Source organism: Oryzias latipes, chromosome 3, assembly GCF_002234675.1.
Source record: "Oryzias latipes chromosome 3, ASM223467v1".
Classification (NCBI taxonomy): Eukaryota; Metazoa; Chordata; class Actinopteri; order Beloniformes; family Adrianichthyidae; genus Oryzias; species Oryzias latipes.
Window position 1 is genome coordinate 24,954,635 of NC_019861.2, and position 27,102 is coordinate 24,981,736.

The 27,102-nt window shown below is 40.3% G+C and overlaps 1 protein-coding gene across 2 annotated transcripts; it reads right to left on the reverse strand.

Annotated features, from left to right (window-relative positions):
• Window positions 1–1,093: 1,093 nt before the first annotated feature.
• On the reverse strand, window positions 1,094–27,023 carry LOC101170336 (frizzled-3). Of its 2 annotated transcripts, XM_023953552.1 has the most exons (12): window positions 26,892–27,022; window positions 26,079–26,120; window positions 25,342–25,991; window positions 10,455–10,651; window positions 7,397–7,699; window positions 7,114–7,276; window positions 6,712–7,011; window positions 5,794–6,045; window positions 4,684–4,832; window positions 4,339–4,453; window positions 3,580–3,743; window positions 1,094–3,495 (listed from the first exon to the last, which is right to left on the reverse strand). In XM_023953552.1, exons 3-12 carry the CDS (start codon window positions 25,642–25,644, stop codon window positions 3,276–3,278), a joined length of 2,166 nt encoding a protein of 721 aa, XP_023809320.1. In that variant the 5' UTR covers window positions 25,645–25,991; window positions 26,079–26,120; window positions 26,892–27,022; the 3' UTR covers window positions 1,094–3,275. The 2 variants fall into 2 exon arrangements, with proteins under 2 accessions (XP_023809320.1, XP_023809321.1); XM_023953553.1 differs by having other exon boundaries at window positions 4,339–4,450; window positions 25,342–26,120; window positions 26,892–27,023.
• Window positions 27,024–27,102: the final 79 nt, after the last annotated feature.

Below are 27,102 nucleotides of genomic sequence, written 5' to 3' on the forward strand. Positions count from 1 at the left end.
TCTTAGATGACCCCACCCTTACATTGACGTGTTATTCCAATCCTACCATGACAAAGGTGGATAAAGGTGGAAAGAGTTCATGTAATCCATGGACACCAGTGAGGTTCACAAATCATTGAAGAATAAAGGTTCAGAGCACTGTCTAGTGGGTCTAGATGACTCTACTCCCAATGTCAAAGTGCCTAGGATAGCACAAGGGTTAAATATCAGAACTTTCTGAGGCTCTGTCCCAGCTGACCAATAATGATCAGGGAAAAAAACAACTTATTTTTTTTAAATATATATTTTGTCATTTGAAAATACTTTGGTTAAAGTGAAAATATCTGCAGCTAGTTCAGTTTACCAGGTAACCTTTAGGTGGCTTCTTTCACAACAAAATAGTATTGATCACAAAGCAAATGTTTGTTTTTTTGCTGGGTTAAAGCACAGCTGCGGAGTCTAGTCAAACATACGACCGATTAACATGTTGTGCAATGTAAGCTTTGTACCACTAGATGGCGCCATTGCCCTGTTTGTTGGACTGGATCCAGTATCACACGTTAAATCGTTTAAATCTTTAACCCTTGTGCTATCTTAGATGACCCCACCCTTTGACGTGTTCTCCCTACCATGACAAAGGTGGATAAAGGTGGAAAGATTTCATGTAATCCATAGACACCAGTGAAAATCACAAATCATTGAAGAAAATAGGTTCAGAGCCCTGTCTAGTCGGTCTAGATGACACAACTCCCAATGTTAAAGTGCCTAGGATAGCACAAAGGTCTACCTCCAAGGTAAAAAGATGCAAATTTGACATTTTCACTTTTGCAAATGTTTTTTCATACTGCGAACACAAAATATTTATGCCACTTGGAACGTGACAATACACATTGAGAGGAGAAAAAAAGCTAATTTTCTCAAAATATAAAAGGTTTACAGAGGTGAAACGGGAGCTGGTTACAGATTAAGAGTGATGGATCATATTCAACTACCTAATAAGTTAATGATTAAGGGAAGTTCTCCATTTTACTACAATAACGTCCCACTTTATGCCCTATAAAACACACAGGTGCAAGAATATTTTTCCAATGTTAAAACACAATAATACATAAAATAGAGCAACGTCTCTAAAACGTTTATTAGACTGCATGTAAAAGATTAGGTTACAGTTCAAAACTGCAAATAAATAAAAAGTCAAGTAAAACTTTCAAAATTCACAATATATTAGTTGTCAACACTCAAAATAACCAGTTGACATGTTTTCACGCTGTCCAGCTTTTCTCGGAGTCCCATTTAAGAACAGAAAAATCCAAGTGTTAAACGATGTTTCCAGGAGACGGTGACTTGCAAGAGTACAGACAGTCGCTGTAGGTCCAACAGATGCACAGTTCAGGTTCACGTAGAGGAGAAGGCATCACAGAACATCTATGCACACGTTTAAAGGGACACAAAATTCCATCATGGCAGCAAACTATGAGGCTCGTCACAACCGTGTCCCTTTCGGAGACAACTGGCCTCGTTTTGCACATTTCTCTGAATCTTTCCGGCCGTATAAATAAGAACATCTGGGTGAGATGAGAGGTTTTGTATTTACAATGATGGCAGCAAAAGCTTGTTTGAACCTTTAAAGGAAGTGGTCATCTTATGACAGGCTTAAAAAATATCACAGATCATAAAAAGGGAGGAAGAAGCAAAAAAAGAGCATTAAGAGGGGAAAACTGTCAAATCCAACAGTGAAGCACCACCGCTCTGATTGTACTTGCTGACTGTATGAAGGTGAAGGCTGAGGGATGATGAGGTAGGCAAGTTTGATTTCTAGGAATTCAGGCGTAAACTACACTAAAGGACAACAACGCCGACTTCTTCAGACTTTACAAGCAGAAACTAAAAGTCAGTGTTTCTAGAACACGCCAAACGTCTCCCTGTCTACCGTTTGCACAGCGCTCAAGGCCGGCCAGCATCCACAGGCTCGTGTGGTACATGGAACCGAAATGTACTGCTTAAAAAAAAAAAGTACATGCACACATCTGTAATTGTCACAGCTGAATTTAGAAATGGTATAGAAAAACTTCTGCAGCTCAATCCTAGCTCCAGTTCAAAGGTCACCACCACCAACAGACTGCACAATACGGTAGATTATAGATTTCAGCAGGAAAATGTCAAAAGAATGACATTTTTATCTGCAAGTCTATAAAAAAGGTGAGGAAATGTAGCTGCCCTTTTTTTCTTGAGATGATTGTTTTCACTAAATTCTACCAGAAAAATCGACTGTTTTCTCCACATGGTTCCACTGGGGGGGGGGGGGGGGTAGCTGGCAGCAAACATAGCGGAGAATTGAACCTCCGCCTCCCCCACATGTGCACCACCCGCATAATGAGAGACCCTCCGGCTTTTTCTGCAGCCGTAATGAATGAAAGAATGCTCACCAAATCCAGCTAAAACACTTTTAGCTGAAAAACCTCGCTCTGTGAGGCCATTTAAATGCAGCCACAGAGTCTGCGTGAGCAGTTCAGGTACACCGTCATTAAAGAAGTTATTTGTGCATTAAAAAAAACCCTGAAACCTGTTTATTTCATTTTAAAGACATATCACTACACTTCAAAGGGCGGTTAAGTCCTGTTTTTCCATCTCGTTTCTAAATTCCCTTTCCTTTTTGCCAAATGTGCCAGTTAAAGTTCTCTCATGCACACTCACACTCGCACAAACGCAAACTTCTTTCACAGTATAAAAATATCTTGCTAAACAGCTAAAGCCTGTGCTTTTTTGACATCAGGCTCACATTCATTGCTTCAATAAGACAAACATTAAAAGCTGCAGCTCAGATTAAGAAAACAACCAAAAACCTGCTTGGAGACAGCGAAGAGCCGAAGACTAGGACAAAACAAATACTTGGTAGTGTTAAATGAGCTCCAACAGTAAAGGTTTAGGTCCTGCAAGTGGAAACATTTCAAAAACAATGTCACCATAATACTGGTGATCACCCCCCCATCCTCCCCACCCGCACAGTACATGTGTAAAGACATGAGGGGGGTAGTAAAATCTGGTTTGCACAAACTTTTCTTTCAGCATTTAGTCAGATCCAGTGCAAAACATTTCAAGGTTTTTCTGCCCCACAGGAGTCCATGAAGTCTGAGCATGATGGCAACTCTTTATAAGCTGACTGAGCTGTTAGCGTGTGGTTACACTGATCACCACAGCACGGACTGCTCTTCATGGTTAGAGTGCTGTGCACCCTGTGAGCATCGACCTTCCACAGCCTTTTACCACACACTGCATGTGCATTGGGATGGTGGCGATCAGGCGCTAGTGCCGTCCTCGGCAACTTTGCCGTCACTGCCGGTGGTTCCATGTGTGATGAGCGTGGGTGGAGCCTCGGATAGGTCTGGGTGGCTGCTGCGCCTTGAGTGGGTGTCGATCTGATGCAGGCTGCTGTGAGTGGAGAGGGGGTGGTCCAGACGGGGCATGCTGCCATGGAAACTGCGGTCCTGCGTGCCGCTGTGAGCCACTGAATTGCTCCTGAGAGAGGAGGAGACAAAAATGAAGATGAAGGCATAAAATGAAAACGGGCAAAATGCAGGAATAGGAGTTTCTGTCTGAAACCTCTCGTCTCGAGTGCGGTGCAAGCTGCCGTGGTAGCTGGCTTTGCTGTGGACGCTGCCGCCCTTGCTCCTGGTCGACACAGCGTGTCTGTGGTGAGTTATGATTGGTTCGTCAAGGTCGTCCAGAGCAGCCAAGTGGGTGGAAGAGGCGTGGGTAGACGTGCCCTACAGGAGGAAGACACACAGGAATTTTGAGGGGGGAAACAAACCAGAGGGATGTTTTTTGAAGTCTCACTGTAATCCTAGACTCTCATTTCACTCCTTTAACAAAAAAATCTAATAGTACGGTCATTAGTGATGCTCTGTTGGATAGCAGTAACATTTTTCATTATTTTTAGGTTATTCTTTAATATGTGAAAACTGAGAAGAAGTTGCACAACACAAAAGATCCACAATGAAATAATAAATAAAACCACATAAACAGACAATATAATAAACAAAACATGCATTTGTGCACCTTCAAAACTATCACAATCACGCAACACATGTTTTTAAGTCCGTTTTCAGGCAAAACGCACAGCCATTGAATGCACATTGAAAGTTAAACCAGTTGAAAAATCAGGGGAACGAAAGAAAAACTGTGAAACAAAAAGCCTGGAACATTTTGGACAAAGCCTCTTCCAACTGCGAGTACATGCGGTAGGATCTGGTGGAGACAGTCCAGTGTGAACACCGTGGGGTAAATGGGCTCCAGAATGCCTGTTTTGTGCCTTTCTGAACACGCGTCACATGCCCGGTGTGTACGCAGCATAAAGGTTACCTGTGTGGACGTTCCTCTGGATTTCCTAATGATGGGGGTGTTTGGTTCACGCAGCAGAGACTGAGCGAAGTCTGGCTGCTCTTGCAGGACCTGGCAGGACTCGTTCACCCCACTGCTGCAGGAAAAGAAAGGTGCAAAAAGTTGGTCCAGAACAAACAGATCCTATCTATGAGTCCTACCTAGATTCAATTATATGTTTTAGGAATTAGGATTACCACTTTACTGCTAATGTCCATAAAGTCTGCCTGGAACTCTGTATCAATGAATTCTATTCACATTTTACATTAGAACTCCTAGCAAGTTCAGTGATTCATGGGTACAAAAACAGACCACTGCTTCTCGTACTCTTTGCGTCTGCGTCCGTGTAGGAAGCCGGCCCACTCAAAGCAGGTCTTCTTACTGCCCACCCAGAAAACAGAGGGGATCCCCACCACCAGCATCATCACGTATTTGATCAGGAACAAAGCCATCCTTGGCCTGCTGGTCTCTTCAACCTAACAGGGGCAGAAACATTCAACAGTAAATCCAGGCTCAGCTCACACAGATGACACCATAAAGCTCCTTTACAATAAAAGCATTTGTGCTCCACTCTCTTGCTGAAAGTAAAACACAGAAGAGGAATAATTGTACAGTGGTATTTAATATAATGAGTTTCAGTTTAAGTCAAATTAGCATAGCTGTGGTGGTGGTTTTTAAAAATCTTCATCCAGCAACGTCAAAATTCCAAAGCTACAACAGCGCGTAAAAGGAGATACCTTCTCATGAGATAGAGACATAAACACACACACACACACCGACAAGTAACACAAGCAGTTGCACCTGCCTCCACACTCGCCTATGTTATTCTGTCATAGATTAGTCAGCACTTGTCTGAAACTGTGCTCTGATATGAATATTAAACCCCCAACTGTGGAGCAGACAGCTGGGGTAGAAAGGGGCGGGAACTGTCCCGTGTGAACACAGAGAACACGGCGCACGTTTATCTGGTTATTAATTTACCTCTAGAATGTAAAAAGCTCAGGACTCCCCCAGGTTCTCATAATCACTACAAAGCCGTTATTAGAGTGCAGGCAGCAAAGCATGACGGGGCGAGCCATGAGAAAGAGACACCGACTGATGGGGGAAGTGAGGGGGGGTGAATGAGCCGTCAAGTACGTGAAACCCCCGAGAAAGAGTTAACTGTAAGGAGACAAAGACAGAGCTCTATAGGGCAATAAAGAGACTGTAGTTGTTGTACAGCTCATCTGGGAAGTGACATTAGCTGAGGTAATGATGCATTCTGAACCCTGCCCCACCCCTTCAGTGCTCCGACACCACCGTGTTTTGTGGCAGCGCCAGTGGAAAAGGTCTAGACAGTCTGCTTTACATGCTGTAAATATCTTCTTTTGCAGAAACCCCAGCAGAAAAAGGGTATTTCACATATTTATACGGGACTAATTCAACTTCAGTCGTTACCTTATATGGACAGGGAATATGGTAACGCCTGCAGTTCTCTTCCATCCACGTCGTCTCCCAAATGCTTCGGTATGTATGCTCATAAAAGTAGCACCCGATCACGGTCAATAATGGAATGAGGTAGAGCACAGAGAACACTCCCATTCGGATCATGAACTTGACTAGTTTGGCCTGGTTCTCCTTTTCCAGAGGGATCTCCATTCGTACTCGATTTAGAGCAATGATGCCCACTAAGAGGAGGAAAATGCCAACCTGGAAACACCAAGAGATAAGAGAATGAACAAATTTCACATTTTGCAGAACCACTGATGATTATTGATATTATTCCCACTCCAATCATCTTTTGATCTATTGTAAAAGCGTTGCCAGTGGTCTTATTAAAACTGTGTTGTTTTTCTAGGACATAGTTTCTGCAGAGTGGCAGGAGTTTATTAGAAATTTACCTCGGAGTTGTAGCTTGGAGCAACCCCAGCCTCAATTCCCCTCCCTGTTACAGAGAGCTCCCCGTTTACGCTGGTAGGGCTGGACGCTACCGTTAGTGTACAGCCCCTCACACCTTCATATTGGAGCTATTATCTGTACAGTTTTTAGCCAGATGCCAGCTCGTATAAGGGTTAGGGGTTAGGGAAGACGAACATGGATGTAGTCGTCTACCAGCGGATGCATCAGAATGGAGCGGAGCAGGGAGCTTCCCCATCATAATTTCTAAGTAACACATAAGGTCTTTTTCAAACGGCATTTTGTCATCTGCTCCTAATTCACAAAGACCTGAATTGTCCATTTCTGTCGTCAGAAAAATGGCACAGGATCGTGTTAAAAAACCCAATTTCCTTAGAGTGGGTCTTTCAGCTCAGAGAAATGTCAGTGGAAAGATTTCTCACTCAAACCCATCAGTCTTTCTTCTCTGCCAGGACTCACCACCACATTGAAGCAGAGCGGTGCAAGGACGAACCATCTCAGTGCATGTATGTCATACAGTCCTATGAAGCAAACTCCACTGATTCCATCTCCCTCGATTTTATTCAAGGCCAGGATGGTTACAGTGAGGGCCCCCGGCAGGCCCCAGGCCACTGCATGGAAGAGGAGAGCCTTCTTCTCAATCGCCTCACTGCCCCATTTTGGCACAGCAGCCAGGAACCACGTAATGGTCAGAATGACCCACCACACGCTGCCGGCCATGGTGAAGAAATACAGGACCATGAAGAACAGAGTGCATGCCTGTGAGGGAGGAGGAAAAGCAATGCAGTGACAGACAGACAAACTGTTGGATTTAAACACATTTAAATGGGATGGGAGACGGTAGTGGAAGGAAGAGCTCACCTTGTTGTGAGAGCCTTGTGTAATGGTTGGGGCTCTGAACTGTGCAGGGCTGACGGAATTACATGCCACCCTGTCCTCCAATAGGAAACCCAGGAAGAAGATCAGGGACACCATGACGTAACACACAGCATAGAAGATGATTGGTCGCTCAGGATACCTGAACCTGTTAGGGAACAGAACTCTGTGATTTCATTAGAAAAACTGTTGTGAAATTTTGATGAAATGTCAGGTTTTTATTTAAAATGTATTTATTGGAAAACAGGGAATCTTCAATCATTCAGACCTTGTAACATCAATGAGGAATGTCAGGAAGGTGAAGAGCGTAGCAGACAAACAAAGGATAGAGATGGCTCCAATAAAGTGTCGGGTGAACATTAGCTCATCTTGATTGAAGAACATAGAAGGACAGGGAGCAGAGCAGTCCTTCCTCCCCATAAAAGTGTAGCCCAAATCAGGATCAACCTTGAGCTCTCTGGGGCACCAGAAACCGTAATCTCTCTGGACAGTCATGGATGACTGGCCCGTGGGTTCAGAGTCCGTCAGCAGGTCCTCTGGACGAGGATAAGGTTCATTGCAATCTGGAAACCTAAAAACAAACAACCAAAATCTCAGACCATGATGCCACATGCTTTCAAATTCTTAGAAACTTTATACAAATGGAATTAAATATCATAATTGGCTTTAAAAAAAGCAAAAAAAAAGATGAATATCACAACATAAAATGAGGAAAAAATGAATGCATAGAATCAAATAGAATATGCATGTGAAATGAAATATTTAAAATTAATTGGTCAAGGAGTTAACTAAAGTGACAAATGACAGCAATAAGCTACGCTTTGACACATCAATACTCAGTTTATAATTATACTATACACACCAAAATAAACACTGCTATCAAAAGTATATTTTCAAAAACTCTCCACTGAACGACACTTTGCATACTTTCTCTGAGCCGAGATTTTTCTGAATCTCACAAAATAAATAAAACACTTAAAACTTTTTTATTTTTCTAATGCTTTTACAAAACAGTACACACTCAAAAATATGTCTCTCTGTGTGGGGTGGGTGGTGCCGGGCCTGGGGTGTCGGCGCCTCCGGGGGTGGGGCCCCTGGGCTGGGTGGCCCTGGCCTCTTTGCTGGGGGGGGGACTGGGGGACAGCTGTTTGACCACCGGGGGACAGTCTACCAGCTGTCCCCAACTTACCCCCTTCCTCATATAACCTCATATTAGGGTGACGGGGTGGGGGGTCTAGCCTGCGATGCGCCTTGGGGGGGGGTACTTGGCAGTGGCTCCCCTCCTATGGTTGCCGTATGGAGTGGGCCCCCCCTCTTTCGGTTTTATTTGCACCTTAGACATGAAGGGTCCTTGGTAGGGGGGGTGCTTGGACATCACTGCAAGCAAGCAGCAGATGTCCTCCTGGCACCCTACCCGCCAATTTTAACCGCACCTTAGACATTTAGGGCCCCTTGGTGGGGAGGGTGAGGGGACATCACTGTGAGTAATCAGGAGATGTCCCCCTAGTGCCCTACTCGCCAATTTTAACTGCACCCTCCTTAGTACACACACCCCTCCCCCTTCAATATATACATTCCAACATAAACACACACACATGCACACACACACCCTCTCATACACACATACACGCACACACATTTTGCAAGGAAGGTGGGACCTGGGTCCATCTGTCCCCTACCCCTTCCCTGGTGGGGGGTGCGGGCCCCTTGGCGATGGTGGCCGTGTCCCTTGGGTGCCGGCTCCCTGGGCCCGGCGGTGCTCTCTCCGCACGGTGGGGGGGTTCATATTACACCTGAGCCGGGGGTGTTCGTGTCCCTGGGGGGTGGGTCCTGGTCCTTGCCCCTGAGCGCTGGGCCCCGCCAAACTTCCAACATGGCCGAGCCTGGTCGGGCCATATTTATAACACCCCTTGTGGGCCACCCTTTTTTCCCCGGGGTTCCCCCCTCCTGGGCGGGGGCGGCGGGCCCCTGCCTTGCTCCTCCCTGGACCAACCGTGGGCTGGGTGGGTGGCTGCCTGGAGTGCGGAGCGGGTCTCCCTTGGGGGGTCCTGGCTCGTACCTGGGGTTGGGGCGGGGGGATGCCCGGAACTCCTGGGTGGTGGTGGGGTGCTCGTCTGGGGCTGTGGGCGTCCTTCTCCGGTGGGGCCCTGCGTTGGGCTCTTCCGGCGCGGCGGGGGGGCTGCTTTCCTGGCTGGGCTGGGGCGGCGCTCTCTTTCCCTCCGCGCCTCCCTGCTCTCTGGCTCTGGGGGCCTCGCGGCGGTCCTGCTGGCCCTGGCCTGGGTGGTGGTCTTGGTCGCCCGGGGGGCGGTTGTTCCCTGCCTGTTCCCGTGTGGCGTTGGGGGAATTCCGGCTGCCGCTGCTGCTGCGGCGGGGGTCTGGGTGTGGGGGTGGCTGGGCGCTCCTCCTCCTTCTTTTCACATTCCACCATCCATTTTAGAAGAACATAAACACTCACCTGAGCACAGGTGTTAGCTCACTTTGCACTTATAGTTTGCATGATTGAATGAATGAAAGATTTCACACTAGTTGGTTTAAAGGCATAAGTATGCGTTCGTGAACACTATCTGTTTTGTGTACATGTTGACATGTGAACATTTTTTGCAGCTAGCAGGTGTGTTGATAATATTTGAGTGTGTGTGAACAGGCCCCGCCCTTTTTGTACTACATTTGAACTGTACCGTAATGATAAACAACCAGTAAACCTGTCTGCTTTATGCTGCTTCATGGTCTTACCCCCCCTCTCACTATCACCCCCCCCCCCCCCCCCCCCCCCCGACATCCCTCCCTCTTATTCCCTTCTTTCCTTTTCCGTCCGGTCCAACACCAAAGATTTTCAATCATGGTTGAAATGAATAAAAGTTTGGCCTCAATTACAAAAGGGGTTTGTTCAGTCATACCTTTGGTTTGTCTGAAGATTAATAACCCCTCTTGTTAAAGTAAAATATGTCCAACACAAGAGGCCCTCAGCTCTCATCTGCCTGCCTAGCTGTTGGACAGGACAAGTTAAAAAAAAAAAAAAAAAAAAAAAAAAAAAAACAATTTGAAAGATGTTAACAGGTCACACACAAAAATGATGATCAAAAACAGTGTGCCACATTCATGCTTTTGTGACAGCAGAAGTCTAGCTAGAAATTTAAACTTAAAGCTGTGCAGAAAGGCAGACTTGCCTTTTTGTGAATACATTTTTTGTGCAAACATTGCGATTCAGTCGAAAAAACACACAGTCAAACGAAACAATTGAAATCTCTTTGTTGGCTGCATTCACACTTCAAACACGTCTGCAGCAATTTTACACCTTTAACAAATGAGTTGATGTGCAATCTAACCTGCTGCAATCCATGTCATCAGGCCAGGTTACCCCAAAAATCTCCATGAGCTTATGACACTCATCCCTGGACCGCTGGCAGATGGACCGGCAAGGCATCGACAGCCGACCGTACTGAGTGCAGACCGGAGCGTAGAGGGCGCACAGGAACATCCTGAGGTCAGCGCTGCACACCAGGTTCACCATGGGATGAAAAGGCTTTGGAAACACACACAAAGAAATGGAGATCCACATGGTTATACTTGGCCTTTACCAAGAGCTTCACAAGATCTTTTTTTAAAAATGTATGAGCATCACATGTACTTGGCTCAATGTTGGCACAATTTTTATGAAACCACTTGGACAGGCAAACAAAAACAGAAAAACTCAACTGATATTTAGCGTATTTTGCTTCGGTGTTGTTGTTGTTTTTACGTTTTTGGTTAATGTGCATGTTTACCTGAGCTCACTTAGATCAAATATTTTGATATGTATGGTATAGGGCTGCACGGTATGAGGAAAACCCGCAGGTTTTATGTGATATTAGAGATTAATATTGCGATAACGTTATAATTTGCGGTATATAAACAAATAGCAATATAACCAAAAACATCATTCAGATTTCATTGCAACAGTTTAAAAATTATACTCCAAATGACCCTCGTCGACATAAGTGACAAACATCTAACATAATAGGCCTCCACCTGATTGGTCAACAACGTGAAGGCGTCCATCCGATTGGTCAAATGCATTAAGGGATTTATTTGATTCGTTAAATGGCTCAAGCTTGCCATAAGATTGTTTGAACACATTTAAGGTTTACGATTTATTGCGATTTTTGCCATCCTTTGCGATATGGATATTGCGATAACGATAAATTTGCGGTATATTGTGCAGACCTAGTATGGTACAAAAATCTGATATATATATATATATATATATATATATAAAAAATATATAAAACAAAAATGAGCCATCCAAAATAAAAAAGTATATATAAATGAAAAAAAAAATCAGTATTAAAACAAGTCATAGCAACAACATTATGGTATCAAAGAAGGAAGCACTGTGAGCTTAACAACATGCAACAGAGCACTGTGTTCATGAGAACATGGCACAAAAAGCTGCAGATGACTGTTCTCCACAACAAAGGTTTCCATCTCAACTTTTAGACGCTTTGAGGAAGACTTGATGAGCGTTTGCACATCAGAAAAGTACGTGTCTGTGCCTCTATTATGCTTGCAAGTAAGGAGTCAAGCCCTGTAAGTATATTTTGATTGTTTCTCAATTGCTGTGTAGCCCGTGTGCAGATGGAGGGGAAGCAGCACCAGTGAATGGGTGCAGCGGTGCGTGAGCTGTGACATAGTTTCAAAGATTGCATATATGTGCACATGCACAGACCCTTGGGGTTCAAATATCCCTTCATTTTAAAACTAATTTTTTTTTTTGGTCTTTAGTGTTCAAATATGCACCAGTAAATCAAATTAATAGAAAAAATTACAGTTATAAAGATGATATCAAGTGACTCATAGCCAGAGAAACAAATCAGCTTTAAATTAGAATCAAATAAAGGTCTTGCTATCTCAGCATGTATTTTTAAAGTTTTGTATAAAACGTACGGTCATGTTTCTGTGATGGTATTTATGAAAACACATTCCAGTATGTTTTATTAATGTAAGAAGGAAGATAAATGTTGCATGAGTATAATAACCGCAAAGCTTAAGGCAGCATTTGAGTGGCAGGTTTGTTATTGTATGATGAACTCAGCAGGGAGATGCAAACACCACAGGAAGACCCGATAATGTAAAACAATATCGGACTAGCATTTTTATGTGATAAAAATTGTGTTGTTTTTTTTTCAAATCTCACAAAGTCCTCTGGTTAAAAATAGTTAGGTTTAAAAATAAAGAAAACGACCACAGGCACTTGGTTTTATGAGACGCTGTTTGTGAACAAATTCTCTGTTCTTCACAAAATTTGCAAGGATAGAATTCAGATGCAGTTACCAGTGCAGTGGAAGCATGAATGTGATTAAGACTTAATGTGATTAAAAAAAAACGTAGTTTGAGAAATCCCTTTATGATACAGGAACCACAGGCTGGAAGAGTTTGCCTTTGACCAATGAAACTCAGATTTACAGTCAGACCGGAAGCAGAGGAAGAGTTTCTGCAGTTCTCTATCCAGCCACTTCTTGGTTTAAGCCTCCGGTCACACTTATAACCGTAGCTGCTTTACGAACAAAGAATGGAGGCTTTCTTTCAAGTCATCTCAGTCGAACTGTGTGTGAGTCCGATTCTCTGTGCCCCCCATTCAGCCCATTAGTGTGTGTGGGATCAAATGTGAGCAGTGTGTGTCATAGTTCTTGTCTTTAGTGTATGCTCTAGTTATTGAGTTTCTCAGCTTGTCTAATGGAGCCATGATAGATCAACTCTGCGTGGCTGTGTGTGTGCAGATTTCTGTGTGCAATTATGCTGACATTCAGGGCAATTGACCCCACCTCTGCCCACAAAGAGAATATTGATATTAAGTGGCCTGACAGTGCAACCCCACGAGCAGAGATGAAGATGGCAATCGCATTTCCAAGGAGCATAATTTAAGTGAATTGCCTGGCATAATGTGTGTCAGTTGTGATTGACAAGCAGGGAAAGGAGAGTGGTTAAGCCTGCAAACCAGGCCTGGGGGGGGAAGGAAGGCAGGCTCACACTAACATGTAGACAGAGAAAGGACAATGAGGCAGGGGGTGGACAGAATGGGAAAACCTAAGTGTCCTGCATTAGTTTGCATCTCTGTGTGGTATATTCCTTTAGTGGTTTTGCTATATTAGAAAAGTAAAGTATTTTCTTCCTAACTAAATAAACTTTACATCCACCTGGGAAAACTACAGTCATCACTTATCTAAAAGGATTTAAAGCTGTCCTTTCTGAAGCTTTTTCTTTAACAGCACAACATTAATGAATGTGGAGTATTCTCAAAGCTTTCATCTATCAAACAGCACATGACAGATTTAGAGGAGGAAAGACAAGAACACAGCAGATGGGAAAATGTAGGTCATAATGGAGAAATTCATTATCCAGAATACTTGAAGAGACAATCCAAGGAAGAGTCTACACCTTCATTTAGCACAGGTTTTTTACATCACGTCACAGCAGTGGATTAGATCTATTCTGATCTACTAGTAAGGAAATAAATGGAGTTACCAAAACAAAAAAAAAACGACAACTTTCATGTTATTAAGGAAATAAACTCTAAAAAAAAATTCCTATGAGAGTATGAGATCAACTCATATTTTTTATTTCTGCAATAACACCAATACAAACAGTATTTTGTCAGTTTTTTTGTACAGTCAAAAATAATTAGAAAGTTGACAAAAATGCTTAAAAAATCTATATGTTTTAAAACAATTAACAAAAAGGACATTGTTTTTACGAATTGATTTAGTGATGCAACTGAAAGGTAAATGAAAAAATAAAGTATATATTTTAGAAAAAAAACAGCTCCAGACTAGTTTCTTTTTCCAATGTTAGGATGATGTTTTTCTCTTTCTTTACTTCCCTTCAGAGAACCAGGGGGGAGGGGGAGAGAAAGCAAAGGAAAAGAAGCATAAAAATAGAAAGAAAAAAGGAAAAATGAAGGGGAAAGGAAAAAATAGAAAGCACAAAATTAACTTTATATCCTTGACAAACATGGCAACATAATTAAAGCCATAATGTTAAAGTAAAACAGATGGTGAAATACTAGACGTAGAAACTTAGCAATAAAATAAACTGAAAAAGCAAAAGATTCAGTGTCAACAGTTGTAGCAGACTTAAAATGAATTAAATCCTTTTTTTGTTGCTATTTAACCTATTAGATATCTATTTGAAGCTTTTAAAGTTTTAATTAACCAACTAAATACATTTACACTCACATCCCTTTTTTTTTACTGGGCAGCATTTCTCCCCACAACGTTATCAAACAGCAACAGAATGCAAAACATATTGAAATGGTTTTTTCCAAAGGTTTTATTTGGGTTCTTTGAATAGTTTTTCAAATCCAGTTATCCAGCTCGTCTGAAAGTCAATCTAAAGCCCACAGAAGGGCAGGAGAATTATAAGAAGAAAGGGAGAGGAATGGAGAAAAAGGGCAGAATACGAGAGCAAAGTAGAAAAAAAAGAAGAGGCAGTTGCCCAGAGGATTAGAGAGTGAAATGGATTTGAATGAGTCCTTAGGGTGTGAGAACCTCAGACACGCACAGAAACACTTCAGGAGAATGTCACCAGCTTTTTGTTTTGGTCACATCTAGGTGACAAGCTGTTGAGTACAAAACTTCCAAAATAAAAGTCGGAAACTGGCACCAACCCAACAGTATCCCTCTCATTATTCCTATATGTGAGACAAACAAATGAAATGAAAGCCATAACAGGAGTTTCACAGGAACTTTGTTGTTCAAATGTTTAACGCAATTTAACATTATTTTCGGAATTTACACAAATGACACATGCTTTTATAGTATCTTAAAAATACTCCAAAGCTGATACTTTCTCCTGCATCATCAGGTTCCACTGATATTTGTTATTTTTTTCTAACAAAACAGAAGGTTTGTAGAAATCGGGTTCTATATTTACAACCTATACCCCCCCGACCTTTCTTCTGAACATAACATCATATTAATAGGGAAAAATCATCCTGTGCCTGTCTTGAAAATGCTTCTACAAATCATTTAGTGCTGTGTAGAAGTGATTTATTGAGGTCAACTAACCCTCAACATAGAAATGTGAGAATCATTTCTTGCGGCTAAGTATTTTTAAGCAAAATTCATAATAAATCAGATAAATACTGAAGTATGATCTGTGGGTGGTCTGATTCTCAGAAGCAACGTGACCAATTCTTAAACAAAATCTGGATCAAGATTATTCTTAATTCATACTTTAAAAAAGAATTTGAGTCTGCTAAGAAATCTTTCTATTTCCACATACAGTATATCTACATTCTCAACATAATAAATAGTAATTTAGTCAATTATTTTTGGTCGTACTGCCCACCCATACATCACAGCTAAAAAGCATATTTGTGCTCTTTTCCCTGCTATCAATAAAAAATATGCTTAGAATCTATCCTAGCAGGAGACTCAGGCGTTGGCCTTGGAGAGATGAACTGCACACACTGCAGAGCTCTACACCCTAATCTTTGAATAGACATTTAAGAAAGAGGCATCACTCTCTCTCCCCTCTTTCATTCGTTTATCCATGTCCATCCATCGTTAAGTCAGGAAGACCGCACAAAGCCGATAATAGCATTCCCCTTCACGCTCCCCTCCCCTACTATCTTCTTTCTATTGCATTCATCTCTTATTTTTCTTGCCTCGCCATTTACGCCTGGCAATTACTCTGACATGCACTTGTCCAGCTTCACACTATTCCTTTTGGACATCAGCATTCATTGCTTTTACGATCACGTATGCCGTAATTTTACCCCAATCAATTGCATCAAACCATACTATCATCATTTCTATCTTTTCTTCATGTCTGAAACAGTCACTTTCCTTTTCAGCTCCCTCTTCTGAAGTGATTTCACATCAATAGATCATTACATTTGCTGCCTTTTATTTCTGTGCCAAGTCCAAAACGGTTTCTGAAAGACTGAACCCTGTAAGATTCTTTTCTCTGCTTTGACGTGGACATGAAACCCAGTTATATTTGAGGTGGATCCAAGCAAACAGAGGCCAGGTTCTCCTGTTAGCTACAGAGCTTTCAGACAGGAAGAATAAACCTCCGTTACTCACACATATGTTTCAAGTTAGCAATTGATCCTTCATGTTACAGAAAACAATCCTTTATTTAATGCCATCACAATTTTCCTGCCTTTGTAGTTAGTAACTTGGTGCATAAACTGAGCTAGTCCTAACTTAATTGTTACTTTTCATGATTAAAAATGTAAAAACATACATAAAATAGTCTAATGAAAATAGGAATTAAAAAAATCAATGATTCAAAATAAGAGTTCTTTTTTGTTGTTAGGGGTAAATTAGATTAATCCAGGCTTGGGCTGCAGTAAAGAGATCAATGTTCATGGATTGCTCTGCTACAAAATTGGATTGAATTACTTTCAGCAGGTGCTTTTATCCAAAGATTCTTAAAAAGTTTCTTGCACTCAGACACCACATGTGAGGTTTAACACAGACATACAGAAATCACATTAATCAACAGCCAAACCAGTTGACAGGCAGCTACAATCAATATATATATATATATATTGATAGATATATATATATATTGATATATATATATATATATATATATATATATATATATATATATATATATATATATATATATATATATATATGAAAAAAAACATGGAAATATGCTGATCAAAAACAGAAATGTGACAGTACAACCTCTGCATGTCTCTGTGTGAGCCTGATGCCACCAGCTGCAGAACAGAAAGAATAAAAGTAGTTTCTCCCTTTTTAACAGAAAAATAATTTCAGCAAATATGAAACCAAACTCTTGGGTAGAAGGACTTTAATCAAGATTATAGTTCAAATAAAATCAACAGATCATCCTGTAGAATTAGTTTAGAGGAAAGGGTAAACCCTTCTGTCTATTATTATTATTATCCATTCCCCAATCAGGTTTCGAATCCTTAATGTTATTAACTGTGATAGGAAGACACTGATGTAATAATCTGAAACAAAGCCTGAAATTGGTTGAAAGCCTATCCTTGTTGAGTCAGTCATGTCTGCCAGAGTCAGACAATGAACAAACCACTAACTGCTGGATGACCTTTCAGCCTGATTTTCTTCATGTCCTTCAGTTAACAATAGCTGGTCCTGCTTCTGCACAACCCGTTTCTTGATGATGAGTACAGTTCTGTGCTTTGACTGCAATATAAAGCTATTAACAAGAATGGCTTAGTTATTGGCTAATTATTGCTGTTTATGTAAATATCCTTAAATTTGTATTCTATGGTCTATCTGCTTGTGGGTATTTGTCCTCTTGGTTTATTCTAGAACATTCCCCACATCCTTCACTTTCACTCTCCTCCCCTTCCCTGCCAGTCTTACTCCATTCCTCCCTTTCCTTCTTTAGCTACTTAACTACCATGGCAACAGGTGATGTGGAAAGTCTCCCAGGGACATGTCTTGGTGAGGACAACGCAGACACATATTTTTGCTGTTGAAGGGCATCTGTAAGCAAAGACTCCAGAAGTATAGCAAAAATGCCTAAGTAAGAAGCCACAGAAAGAATAGAAGTGAGACCAAATAAATCTGAAAAGTAAAGAATGCAGAAGAATGAAAAAAACAAAGCTGGAGAAACCAAGACTGACATAGAAGTCTAATGGAGATCACCAATATGTCCTAACATTAAGCTGTCAGTAAGAATTCATTTGTTTGGTGACACTCAAACAATTTGTTCCATCTAAAACAAATAGGAGTATCTCTAACATTTTTAAATAATATGAACAATTTTATTATAATTTTTTTTAAAGATTTACCCAAAAATATGTAAACAAAAGAAATAACTAAAATCTTTGATGTCACTGGCACTACTGCCCTTAAAATATCAACTTAGTCTTTTTTGTGTGCAATTAAATTAGTTAATCCAAAAAAAAACAAAAAATAAAACAAGATGCCATTACGAAAGACGTAGCTTGAACTTACCAAATAATTCTGAAGTGTAAAAGGGCAAAATAAACAGAAATTGGATTTATGGGGGCAAAGCCATGTAGCATGCAGCAGAGAATGACCCAGCCATTTAAAGAAGACATGACATTAGAAAAATAGGCTTGATTTCATCCCTGTTTAAACTATTACAGGGATAACTCTTGTTATTTTTTTAAAGCAAGTTTCATTATATCTCCACTTCTCATCTTTCAGTGGCCATGCCTGTTGAAACCAGTGGTGATGGTTTAGGCTTCTTAGACTTAGTAAAACTGAACAGAAAAGACAGTTGGGGTGTCCCAAAAGCTTCTGATAGAGTCTCTCATGAAAATCAGATTTGTTCACTGAATGACATTTTGAAACTCAATTGGTGTCAGAGTGCCACAGTTGTCGAACAACCTCAACAGATCCAGAATTTGTGGTCAAACGTTTAAAAAAAGTGTTACTGTTTTTTAATCCAATTAAACAGCAAAAGCTCTCGGACCAGAACATTGATGGAATAGCTCCTTCTTGCTGCCAATGACTCCTAGTCAAATCTGTCACATGTGCATAACATCAGGCACCAGAGCTTTTTAACATTGATTTTGGTCCCCAGCGACAATATTCTTAATCACTAAAGCTGTATTGTGTTTGAGTTGCGTGAGAAAGAGATGAATGATTGTGCATTTTGTGAGCATGTTTAGTAAAAGTAAGGATTAGTGTTAAGGGTTAAATTTCTCTTAGCAGTTGAGCACACAGAAGTACTAAAACTTCCCAGATCAGGTCATGGGTTCAGATTAAAGACCATGAGGCATGGATAACCTACATAAGATAACCAGCAGTAGACTTCAGATCAGCAGAATGGATACAATGTGGTGTAAGTACATTGCTGAGGAGTTTCACAGAAGGCCAGGGGAAGCATTAATGAATCAGGGAAGTATGCTACATCAGGAAGCAAATAAAAAAACAAAATTAGACAATCAACATATGTTTAACAGAAATAAAAAAATTAGAAGTGGTGTAATCATCATAATGATATCTAAATGAGCACTTCTGTGTTTCATGCAATTATCTGATTTCTGCTATATTCTCACAAATTTTATTTTGAAATTAGAAAATTTTATGCAGCTAAAATTTGGTTATAGTTAATAATAATAATAATGAATTTTATTTATATGGCGCCTTTCTAGACACCCAAGGTCGCCTTACAGATAGAAACAATAAAATACAGTTAAAAGAAAGACACATTAGTTAAAAACATACAAAACAATGGAATCATAAAATTAACTAGGGTGGGTATGCTTTTCTGAAGAGGTGGGTTTTCAGTTTAGTTGTAGTTGGTATTTATTGTTTTTTTTTAATAAATTATAAACTTCTTTAGTCATTTTTCAATTGTTTTAATTTATTTACACAATTTATTAATTTTCATTATACTTTCACAATGTATGCAATAGCTTTAGAGTCACTCAGCATTATTGAGTCTTACTGTTATAAGCAAATTTACTATCTAGCAATTACCTTATCACTTTAGGTAGTGAGGCAAACATTTTTCTTTTATATATTGTTGTTCTTTTGGACTTTATTTAGCTAATTAGTTGTTTTTTTACTTGAGGGTTTTTTTTTTTAATTCTGCAATTTTCTTAGCTTTTTTCTCCTAAAAACACAGGTGATATTTAAAAGTAATTTTTTTTGTCATTTTTCCCCCATTACTACTACAAACTTTAAATTGTTAACATTCTTTTCATCAGGTGTTTTCCACTGGAAGTTATGTCTTTTGCCGAACTACATTTTTAATTTTCTAAGTAATTCATGGTATCACATGACGGACACACACATCTGTTTATTATATGTGATATTTGTAATCACGCAAATTTTCATTGCTTAATTTTTTTAATGTACTCAGAAGTAAGAGGCACAAAGATCTTTTCTTGTCGTTATATATCTATATTTTATTTATAAAAATTAATATATATTTATTTTTACTGCAGAGTAACAATATTTTGTATGCATTTCTATATGTGTAATAATTTATCAGTTTTAAAATAAAGACATGCATTGACAAAGGAACAAAGGAGCTACCACAGTCAGAGGTAACAGTAAAATGGATCAATTTTTGCCAAACTTTTACAAAACGCTTCTATTATGTTTCTGGTTTTCTTAAAAATGCATGGTTTTATCAGCAGGACAACCTGAAAGTCTGTTTTCTGCTTTTAAACTTTCTATTCAGTGTTTCAAAACAAAACGTTGGGTTACACAATTTGAAAGTGTAAAGGAAGATCTAAAAAAAATCTTGTGAGGTATGTTTCTATCAAGCCTCATAAGGGTATTTGAGCGCTGAAAAATCTCAAAACTTCTTTCAGGCATTGTTAGGCTGGATAAGCAGCAGTGGCAGCTCTGTAGATTGGGCACAGTCTGCCAAAAAGCAGCACCAGGCAGCGCCTTTGTTCTGTGCATAAAGAAATGATTGCTTCATTTGGGCTGGCAGCTTCAATAGACTGTCCGAACAAGCAGGATAATAAGAGTTCAACTGAAATAAACGGGAACTTTTAACGTGAATGAAGAGTTGTCTGTCTGCAGAGTGAATGGGGTAATGAGGCTCTTCAGTGGCAGAAAAAAAAAAAAACACGAATAAGCAGACACACAGCCAAACCATCACACATTAACAAGAAAACACCTCTCCAGTACCTCCCACTTCTCTATTCATGCACAATCCACTATACAAACACGCACAGAAAAATACTTCAATTGTGTACAATCTGACCCAGGCACCTCATAACACCTTTGCCCCAAACCTAACTAAGAATTCCAGTCCTTCTTATGATAGCCTGCCTTTGTCCCCTTCAGGACTGCTAGTTGCATTGAGATTGATTTATATACAAGGGAAAAAATTCCTTAATATAGTGACAAAAAACAAGAACACACAAATTGAACTCACATCGGCACACACACTTTCTGTTGTGTGGGAACTGGTGGCCCCAGTGTGGCCTTTATTTAACAGACAGGTCTTACTTTGAGAGACAGGACCCCATGGTGAGAGAAACAAACAGCACAAACAGTAGAGCCAAAAGACCTTGCAGAAGCTGTCAGCCTGTCTCTGTAATCCCTGACATTCTTTCTCCGTGCTACTGTCCCATTCAGGTTTTTTTCCAAGCATTTCTACTGTTTTCTCCATAATACCATGGATTCATTTATGGATCAGGGATTGTCCTCAACACCCAAATCTTAGCTAGTTTTGTTAATTCCATCCCTAAAAAAAAAAAATCAAGAAATTACCCCGAAGAAAAATATTTTCCAATTTTAAAGGAAAACATTTCTACATTTGATGGGGGTAGTTTGTATGTGTGTAACAACAGCTCAAATCTGCTCTATTTCTGAAGGAGGTGAGGTTGAAAACAAGGGTGGTCTAAAGGGCTAAGAAAAGCTCTTAAGCATCTTTTCACAGTAATGAAGTCTGGAAAGAAAGACCTGTGTGTCAGCTCCTCATTATTGTTTCTTGAAATACGCTTTGGGACACACAACAGGGCACATGACTGCAGTGACATGTATAAAAAAACAGACCAGACAGAGAAATGCTTATTGTAGAACACTCGAACGGCTTTTTTCAGTGCATGCCTGGGCATTATAACTCAAAAACATATTTCATTTGACATACAAGATTATAATTAAGTGTAATCAAATTTCAGTTCATAGTTTTTGGATTTTTTTTAGGATACAAGTCATGTAAGAAAAAAAGAGGAAAAAATTAACAGTATATTTTGTTACTGATCTTTTATTTAACAAAAAAAAAAAAAAAACAACGCAAATACGTTTTTTAAGATTTAGACTTGTCTATAATATGTGGGAAAATTGAAGCCAACTTCTTTTTCCGAGCCTATTGTCAGCCTGAATGTAACATTATCACTTAATTTCCTGTGGGGATTTTTAAGGGGGCGAAACATTTGAGCCACTAGTTAATACAAAAAAAAAATCTAAAAGCAATCCAATATTCAAGCCACATTATGCCAAGATTAAACCACAACTTTCATGCCAGGAATGTGGATCAATACAATCGCTCTTAGTCACCATGGTAACCTATGTTGGACACAAACCCTGAAAATATTCCAACATATATAAGGAGCCACCACAAACTTATCTGAATAAATGATAAATGCAATTACAAATTCAGCATAAATTGAAGTTTTTGGGGCGGTCGCAAAACAAAAATACAATACATTATCTGTTACACAATTATCGGCCCTCTAAATGTACGTCTGGCCTTTTTTACTTCCCCCCTCGTGATTGAGCCTTCCACCCCCCAGTCAGGTTTAATTGACTGTGTGGCAGATGGAGCGGTCAATGGTCTGTGAGAATCGATGTCATCATTGTGGACCTGAGTAAGAGATTAGCAGCTAGTTAGCGATAGTGAGCGATGGCAGCTGGCATCCCTCCCCATGGTCACAGAGGAAGTACTAGTGAGCGGCTCTTAACCATGCGAGCAATTTGACTGTTTAACTCAACTCAACTCAACTCAACTTTATTTATAAAGCACTTTAAACAGAACAAGGTTCACCAAAGTGCTGAACAATACAAAAATTAATAAAAGCACATAAAAATATAAAGCATAAAACACATAAAATAGGTCCGGATCCCAACTCAGTTAAAAGCCAAAGTTTAGTTTAGTTTAGTTTGTTTAGTGTCGCTCATCCTGTATACAGCCAAAACTATCTCAGTTAAGAACAAACACTGATAAAAGAGGCATCGTTTTTTCACAACACCTAAAACTGTGTAGAACGCCTGTTGGTTCCAACTGCACATTGACAGAGAAAAAAAAAAGTCTTTAAAAATAAGAACAGCTAAAAATCCAAACTAAGTACTAAAAAAAATTCACAGCAGATTCTCAAATATTTTCAAGAAAGCATGAATGCAAGCTTGGTTATTAAGACAACTGTTGTCATCTTGCAACTGTTGACAAATGCTCCAGTAGCCCATCTATAAAGAAATGCCAGCTCTTCACTCTGATTCTAAGCTTCTTTAATTTTCCCTAGAACAGAACATTTCTGAAAAAAACTTTATAGTTAAAAAAAATGTAAATAAAATGCGGTTTTAAGATTGTAAAAATCTTTTGAACATGTAAGGAAAGCTGTGTAAAGATGGGATGTTAAATGTGCATTACCTAAAATGATTTTATACTGCAGGTTTTGTTAGCTTTCTTGATACCACATGATTCTGGATCTGGGTTTGTCACTTTTGTGCATGTGGAAAAAGCAGTTTTGTTTAGAAACAAAAACCCTATAAACAAAATAAACATTAAAATGGGAAAGCTAAACAAAAGGGACATTAGATAAATTCACTCGTCATCCTAAATCAGCTTACAGCTGCATATACAAAGGCTCTCTACACGCATGCAGAGCACATGTAGCACACAAGCTCAAACTGGCATTACGCCACCAGCTGTCTGATGAGAAATTATTCAATTTCCTCCAGGGTTCCCACTCGGACTAGCAGGCCAGGTCAAAGCAGGGAAACCAACAGGGCTCACATTGCTGCTCAGCCTTCTTCAGAGAGCCGTCTCCTCTAGAGGTGTCGGCGACTCAGCTCCATCTTGGTCTGGGTCAGACCGAGTTCAACAACAGACGCTTTTCACAAACTTTGACACAACGTGTTTTGACACGATGCGGGGAATTGACGTGATTGAACATTTGCACGGTCCTTCGTGTTCTGGCAGAATGCTGAGGCTATAGGAGTGTAGCCATCCATTTACAACACACTAAACAAAGCCACAGTGCAAGACTGCCGACCAAAAAAGTAAGCTGGATTTCTTAATCTCTCCATTATCTCAAGGGGGAAACAAGACTTGGACAGCAGCTGTCCTGGCATTGCTCTCCACAGAGTATTTACAACAGATAATAAATACAAATCTCATTTCTGTGACATTTCAACCTCATATTAAAAGACAAAAGTAACAAATATAAACTGTGAAAAGTGAATGTAGCCACAATTATCTGAACAAAACTGATTTTAAAACAATTTATTTTTAATAAGGCGTCAACGAACAGCTGGGAGTTCATTTTTATGCAACAGGCTGTAATGTTAGTCTTCTGTCATTCAAACAACCAACGACAGTTGTGTTGTAGCCAAAACATGTGCATGAGTATGTCGTTCTCCCGGTTTAGTGCCTCTAGACCTGAAAACATGTTGACAGAAAACATAAACTACATTAAAGCACCATGACATCTACTAAATCTCCCCTTTTTTAATCACAAACTTGTGTCTTTATGTTTGGAACATTTCTGTCTTGTTCTTTTCATTTCTGTGTATCTTTCAGTGTTTATAAAAAGATCTGCCTCTTTCCCAAATAAATGTGATGGGATTTTATTTTTGGTAGGGGGGGGGGGCAGACTTTTCTAATGCTGTTAGTTAACACCTCCCTCGGCCTGCTTTCACGCTGCCCAGGGAGTAACAAAGGAGTAGGAAAGAGATGTAACATGATGAAGATGGATAGCATGTATCCACTTTTGCACTCAGTGTGTAACGTAGCACCCCATATCCTCTGCTGCTCCAACACAAAGACATTTTTCTGTGAAACTGTCGATCACATAAGCACTTGGCTGAAGGACATTTTTCTTCCTTTGCCCCTCATCAGATAACACCTTCTAACTGTCAGCTATTTCTCTTTTTTTTTTTTTAAATGTTTAAAAAGTGGGAAAGTAAGAAAACGGCTGATTGTACACACATTTCTCTGTCTCCACATGAATCAGTGGCACAGAGCCCAAAGATGGACGTGCCACATCAAGAAAGCATGATCAGCGTTAACCCTTTAGACCCCGTTTTCAGTCACTCTTGAACATGTCTGTTGTGACTGCATGTGGCAACGTATATTCTTAATGATTTAGGCCTCTAAGGGAGCATTCATGAAAAGCAACAAGTTACTGTCACATCAAGACAGTTCTAATGCTTTAGCAAACAATCTTTAAACACACTAATAGCTTTTTGACGCTAAGCAAACAGCAAAACTAATAAATCATTTTTTTAATGACAAATATTTATTAGGTACAACTAATAAACAGTAAAAACACATTTTTATTGTAAAATCACAATAATTAAATCTGCATTATTGGATCATCTGATTTAGCAGTATAGTAAAGTAACAGACTAAAATATGCAGATGTTTTCTAGCTAGGGGTATTTTACATACTCCTTATTAGCTAAACTAAACAGAAAATTAACAACCACTCGCTGCATTTTTTTTTCTGCCTCATGGTGACAGAAATACACACCTGCATTTGGTCAGCATGACGCATTTACTTACCTCCATTGCAAGTGCAGCCGTTTGCTGGTCATAGTGGTTGAGGAGATTGGGCATAAAGGTGGTGTTGTAAGGCAGATCCTGGCACATTCTCAGTCTGATGGGCTCACAGCTGAACTCACTGTGGCTCTCTATAGGTTCCATGTTAATGGAGAGAGCAGGTGATGGCAGAGAGAACAAAACGAGGAAGAGGGGAATGAAGATACGGATGACAAAATCTTTAGATGTGTCATCGCTTCTGATAGTTTTTCTAGTTCTGTTGTCGCTGGCGTTTGTAACTGCTGCTTGCATTTTAATGTGCGGCATATTTTCTCGATATCTCAGAGGGACAACATTGTTACCAAAATAAAATAAATAAATAAAACCAGCACCTCAGAAACGGGCGTTTATAGGGGTTCGGAATGAATCCAAATAAGTTCTGAAAATTGATTATTTTTGTGTCGGTCTTCGCATTTCCAAGGCACTAGAGTAATTGTTCCGCTTTGTTTATCCTCTTATAGAATTTTCTTCCCCTCCATCTCCCGGTTACATCCCTGGACAGACGGCTCGTTCCATTTTAAACGTGAGTGGAAAGCTGCAATAATAGCCCCGCCGTCGGCCCCATCTGCCAGTGGTCTTCTGCAGGTTACTCCTCACAGCATTTTCAAGGGTGTCTGAAATGACAGGCCAGCCCACGGTGCATCCCAATCATCCAGGAGTCTGCGGATTCCTCCCCAAGAAACCAAATCCCCGTTTCTCACATTAAATTGGCACTCTCAGCTGCTAATTCCATCAAACAGGTCCTGCAGGTTCAAAACACAAAGAAGAGCTTCATGGTTAGAAAAATAAATACGTATATAGTGGATTTATTACTGATCTGCCCCACCCTTCTTCAAACAGTAAACTAGAGGATGTAAACAAACATGATCAACACCAGTCAGAGTGGGAAGCAGATGTTCTGACGGACCATGACAGGTTGGCAGTCTTTTCAAAAATGGTACTGGCTTGTTTCGATGCAGACATTAGAAAGCACGTTCAAAGCAAACCGCCTTCAGTGAACGTTACACCTGCGGACGGTCAGACACTCCACCACTACTCCGTGTTTGATCCCCGGGAAACGGTGCTTTCCTGCAACACCGAGCTTCTTTGTCTCTGGAGACATCCACTTTAATATAATGCGCCCACTCATACTTTTCTTATGTACCACGTTTTAAACTCTTAAATCAGCCGTTACTAGGCTGGAGTTAACGCACGCGGATGACAGCAAGCTAGCTTAGAATATTATATATAAATGATTTAATTAGTGAGCACCTGTACGGGTAACAGTGAAGCCACGTTAGCTCATTTTAGTTCCGTGGAATTTAAACGAAGTTAGTTCGCTTCGACACTCGACATCTTTGCTGTTCATAGAAGAACAACATGCACTAAAAAAATTTCTCCCGATTTTTTCATTCCACGTTTGGAAGCACCAGCCGCGCGGCTGCAGCATTTTGTGTCGCTCCGCTAAATGAGAGGAATTAACCTAACAGGTTAGCGTCAGCCTAACGTTTTATATTAATATATAAAACATATACCTTGTGAGGAGAATAATGAGCTGGGCGGTTCATTCACTGCAGTACTGCGTCCATACTCCGCAGCTGCAAGCCTGCAGCAGCAGCGATCCGCCGACTCGACGTGAACGCGCATTTGCAGGGACCGCGCATGCACGCAACTTGGCTCCACAGAGTCGTGCGCGCATGTGTGGGCGTGTACTTTTTTTCCTTTTTTTTTACTACAGTAGGTAAC

Excerpts from the sequence above, each read along its gene's own strand:
- LOC101170336 (XM_023953552.1), bottom strand. The coding sequence starts at position 25,644 with ATGCCGCACATTAAAATGCAAGCAGCAGTTACAAACGCCAGCGACAAC. Across the intron at positions 7,012-7,113 it reads CACAAGGCTCTCACAACAAG|GCATGCACTCTGTTCTTCAT; the intron begins GTGAGCTCTTCC and ends CCTCCCTCACAG. Across the intron at positions 3,744-4,338 it reads CCAGAGGAACGTCCACACAG|GGCACGTCTACCCACGCCTC; the intron begins GTAACCTTTATG and ends TTCCTCCTGTAG.